Genomic DNA, 4,941 nt, shown 5'->3' on the forward strand with positions numbered 1-4,941 from the left:
TGGAGGTTAGCCACAGGCAGCTTGGCGGGGATTAAATACGGTTGCTGCTTTTAAACAGAGTAGATCAGACTGTCCATCCCCCACCTTCGGCAGAGCGCAGGGATGAAGGAAGTGCGGGGAGGGGGGTGGACAGTGCATCTTCTGGATGGCATGAGGTTTCCCAGAAGTAGCTAAGGCAGCAGCCAGAGGCAGAAGTCTTCTGGATCAGAGGGAAGAGGCTCCCATCTGCGGTGGAAGCAATCACTTCTCCAAGCTAGCCCCTGCCAGAGCTGTAGAAGCCCCTTCCCCAGAGGTAGGAGACCCCCCCCACGGCCATAGCTATCTAGACGGCACTCTGCGGCTGGGGGAGGTAAAGCAACCTCTCGAGCACAAGAGCCTGAGCCGAAGGCCATTGGGAAGATCGGCATGGACTTCGGAGCGGTCGCAGAGGGTGCTTTTCACATCGATGGGGCATTAAAAGCTGCCCCTGGCAACCTCAGAGGGACCGAGTGAAATTTTCATGCCTGGCCAAACTGGGTCAGGCCAAAGGTCGATCTAGTCCAGTACCCTGTCTTCCAACAGTAGTTAATGCCCCAGGTGCTTAAGAGGGAATGAATAGAACAGGTAATCATCAAGTGATCCATCCCCTGTCGGCCATTCCCAGCCTTTGGCAAACAGAATGTAAGTGAAAAATTTGAAGCTCATTTTATTTGTCTTCTGAGCTGCTAGAGTCACGGCTTCAAGCTTTACTCTACAACCAAGAGGGCTAGAAAGGTCTTTAAAAGCAAGCGGAAATTCTGTTGCAATCCCCAGACTCCAGAAGCTGGAGCTTTAAGAGACATATCAATGTTGTGAGACTTGGCAGAGCCCTGTCCAACAACCCCTGCCCTCTCTCTGCCCATCAGCCAGCCGAGGAGGAGAGAAATTAGAGATGGAAGAGGCTGGCGGGGTCATCTTTTCCCTCCCCACCAGACAGCACTGGGTTGTTCCCTAGAGCATCCCTTCTCCCCATTACTGACTAGGCCGCGCCTCAGAAACCGTCCCGCCACGGCAGGAATTCAGCCTTGCAGCATCGTTCTCCCAGCTCTACACTCCATCAGCTGTCCCTGCCACTTCCACCCCTGCCCCTGTTGGTAGGGCGGGGGGGGTGTCTTTGTGCCGCACTGCATCAGCCGGACTGACCCGCACTCCCCACATCAAGCCTGCAGGAACGGTCTGCGAGGGCCTTCCACACCTCACTCAAAGGCAGCCGGGTCTTGGGACCCAGCGTGGGGATGAGAAACCGACTGGCAAGTGCTCCCAGGAAAGCAAGCGGGGTGGGGGGGTGGGGGGAGAAGGGGTTGCAGAGCTGTGAGGCTGAAATCCCTACTACCGCCTCATTCGTGCGAGGCCGTCCTCAAGCCGCACAGGGATAACCCGCCTTCCAGCAGGGCCCCGGAGAACGTAGGCCACCAGCATGCCTCATCCCCACCACTTCTCTAGAGAAGAGCATACAACTGGCTAGCCACTCACGGCCTCCCGAGGGGACACACGGCAGCCACCGCCTCTAGGCACGTCCATGCAGAGAATGATCAGCAAAGGAGACCCATCCTGGGGGAGTCGGATGAGTCTTGTCCCCCCCTACACACACGCACACACACACAGCCTGGAATGGACATGCCGTTACCCCGGGGGAGCATCCCACGCCCCTCATCCCTCATGGTGGCCTGATCCCTCCTCCCCACCGTCTCCCTGCCCATCCCCTCCCAGCAGGGCAGGAGAGCGGCAGGGAGGTGGAAGACGGGCTTATAAGAAGGGCAGCAGAGAGGTGAGCGGGAGCTCCCTCTCGCCCAGCAGCGTGTCCCGCTTCAAGCTGCTGCCCTTGTTGACCACCTTGACCTTGAGGGCCATCTTCTTGACGTTGCCGGCGCCCAGGCAGTCGAAGAAGAAGTCCTCGTTGAAGACGGGGTTGCGGCTGTTCTTGATGATGGTGCTGCGCTGCTTCTGCACCTTGCCCGGGTTGAGGCAGAGGGAGACGCAGCAGTTGATGGAGCGGGCGTCGCACAGCTTGTCGAACAGCTCCTCGGCCGCGATGACCCGCACCCGCAGCCGGGCGTTGGCGGCGTCGTACTCGGCCGTGAGCCGCATGCTGCCGCCTTTGCTCAGCCGGATGGTGTGCTCCTTGTGCAGGCGGTCCGGCGAGTCCAAAGGCAGGAGGGACTGGGCCGGGGCGCCCCCCGCCGCCCCCGCCGGGGGCGTGGCACACCGCATGCGCCGCTGCGAGCTGGGGCTGGTGTCGGCCGAGCTGTCGTCGGTGGAGAGGGAGCTGTTCCGGGCCACCGAGTGCTTGAGTTTGATGACCTTCGCCTGGCTGTCCTGGCTGAAGATTTTGAGCAGGGAGACGGAGCGGGAGAGCAGTGGCGAGCTGAAGGGCGAGGACTCGGCCGATGAGCAGGTGTCGCTCTCCCCCCCGCTGAAGTAGCGGTAGGGGTTCATGAGGGACATGCCGATGTCGGAGGGGGTCAGGCGGGCGCTCTCCCCGTTCACCTTGCCCCCGCCGGCCCCCGCCTTGCGCTGGGAGCTGGGCGAGGTCGCCTGCGACTGGCACAGGCTGCCGTGCTCGCTGTGGAAGAGGGACTCCTTGCGCCGGGTATGGGGGCTCTCCATGAGGGTGGCAAAGCCGTAGGAGGTCTGGGCCTTGGGCACATAGGGGAGGGACATGGCCGTCTGGGCCTGGGGGTCGGCGTTGGTGCTGAAGTCCTCCTCTGAGGCCCATTCGTCGGCGCTCTCGATCTGGATGATGTGCCGGCTGGCGGCCTTCAGCAGGTTCTTGCTCTCCGAGGCAGCCTTGACCGGCAGGCGGGGGCTGCGCGGGGGCTTGCGGGCCGACAGGTTCTGCTCCGAGGCCGAGGTGCCAAGGTTGGGCTTGGCTTTCCCCTCCGCCCCCTCGGCCTCGGCCGGCACCGTGGTGAGCTTGGGCGGGATGAAGAAATCCGGGATCTTATCGGGGGTCAGCACGTTGCTGTACAGGGGGCCCTTGGACTGCTTATCCCCCGAGTCGCCGGCCCGGGCAACCCCATTCTCCACCGAGCCCCGGATCCTCTCCAAAAGCCACATGCTGCTGCTTCTGGGGTGGAGGGGAGGGAGGAAGCCAAGGAGGGTGGAGTGGCAGTTTGACCCCCCCCGTCACTCACCCTCTGTAAGATAAACAAGCAAAGCCCAAGGGGCTCGTCACACCCAGGGTCAGAAACCGAGTCAAGGGTCACTGGGGGCGGGGGTCTGGAATGGCAAATAAACTGGGGCCCCCACCCTTTGGTCGAGCTCAGGAGGGATTGGAACCTTACTATGGGGCTTGGGGGGATTGGCCCCCACCCTTCTGTGAGACTGGGGGGGGGGGATTGGGCCTTACTATGGGACTTTGAGGGGGATTGGACCCCCACCCTTCTGTGGGACTCAGGCGGGGAATCGGGGTCCTCACAATGGAGCTCGAGTCGGGGGGATTGGGCCTTTACTGTGGGGCTTGGGGAAATTGGGGTCCTTACAATGGGGCTCAGTGGGGATTGCCCCCCCCACCTTTCCACAGGGTCAGGGGGGATTGGAGCCTTACTATGGGGCTCGGGGGCCATATCTGTGAGGTGGGGGGGGAAGGGGATTGCCCCTCCCTGGGAGGTATGGGAAGGTCGGTGTATCTGCCAGCCCTCCCTCGCTGCAGGGTGCGGGTTTCTTCTTGCTCCTATTCCCCCCCCCCCCAAATCTCCTCCCAATCGCCCCGCTCCAACCTGCTGCTTCACAGCTCTCTCCCCCCCCCCCCCCCCCCCCCGCTCCGAGCTCAGCGAACCTGCCATGACTCGCCCGAGCCGCGGCATTTCCCCGGCCAACTTCAGGGCCCGGCCCGCCGAGCGGGGCTGCCTGGAGCCAGTGGCTCCCGGCCGGCCTGAGTCACTCGCCCAGCCCTGCAGCCAACACTCTCCTGAGCTCTGCAAACACTTTGGCTGCAAAGGCTGCTCGGGGGGGGTGCCCGCTCCCCACCCCTTGGCCACAGGGTCCCCCCACCCCAATCTGACCTGGATTGGAAATCACTTCCCCCGCATTAGCGCTCCCGGCGCCGCCTGCCAGCCCCGGGGCCACCAGCCCCCGCCGCCGCTCGCCTCGGTTAACTTCTTTCCGCTGCCGAGCCCCGGCTCCCGGGAATGTCTAGCGTCCCCCCGCCCCGGGCCAAGCCAGCCTCCGAAAACCGACCCCCGGCGGAGGGAAACAAACAGCCGCAGCGCCCAGCGCCACGGGGGCGGGCGGAGCGGGGCCCGGCGCCCACCGGGGAGGGGGGCCAGCGACAGCCGCGCTTCTGTTCGGCCCTGGGGGCCACTTGCCAGCCGCTGCCCCCCTCCAGGGGCGCCCGGGGCACGAAGCGCCTGGGGGCGCCCCCACACCCCTGCTTTGCCCCGCGGCGGGCAGCCAGCTAGGGCGCACCGGCTGCGCGCTCGCCAACCTGGCGGAGACGAGGCATTTCAGCGCCCACCGGCCAGTTGCGGAGGGGCTAGCCCGGGCTGGGAGTCCCCGCTCCCCCACCCTGCAGCCGTGCCCCCCACCCCCGGCTCCACAAGGGGCGGGAAGTTTTCAGACGGGCACCTGTGGCTGGCATCCCGCGGGCGCAGGGGGCTGCAGGCGGCTCCTTGCCAGCCCCAGCCCGGCCTCCAACTAACTTCTAGGGCGGGGGGGGGAAGAAGGCAGGACGGCTCCCCTGCTAACCCTCCCGTTCCGGCTGCGACGAAGGAGCGATCCCCCCGCACAATTACGCCATCGGGGTTTGGCTAGGCTGGCTGGCTTCGAGGGGCCCTAGGCGCCCCCCAGCCCTGCGAGCAGTGAACCCCAGCGGCGGGGGGACAGGGCGCCCCCCCAGCCCGGCACGCGGAGAACACCTTAGCTGCCTACCTGCCGGCAGGGACTCCGCAAACCGAGCCAGAGGGGGGGAAGGCAGCAGGTCCG

At 64.8% G+C, this 4,941-nt stretch overlaps 1 protein-coding gene across 1 annotated transcript; it reads right to left on the reverse strand.

Annotated features, from left to right (window-relative positions):
• Positions 1-669: 669 nt before the first annotated feature.
• Positions 670-4,941, reverse strand: C2CD4C (C2 calcium dependent domain containing 4C). The gene is made up of 2 exons (XM_054013306.1): positions 4,888-4,941; positions 670-3,155 (listed from the first exon to the last, which is right to left on the reverse strand). Exon 2 carries the CDS (start codon positions 3,073-3,075, stop codon positions 1,765-1,767), a length of 1,311 nt encoding a protein of 436 aa, XP_053869281.1. The 5' UTR covers positions 3,076-3,155; positions 4,888-4,941; the 3' UTR covers positions 670-1,764.

Source organism: Malaclemys terrapin, chromosome 24 (assembly GCF_027887155.1).
Source record: "Malaclemys terrapin pileata isolate rMalTer1 chromosome 24, rMalTer1.hap1, whole genome shotgun sequence".
NCBI lineage: Eukaryota > Metazoa > Chordata > Testudines > Emydidae > Malaclemys > Malaclemys terrapin.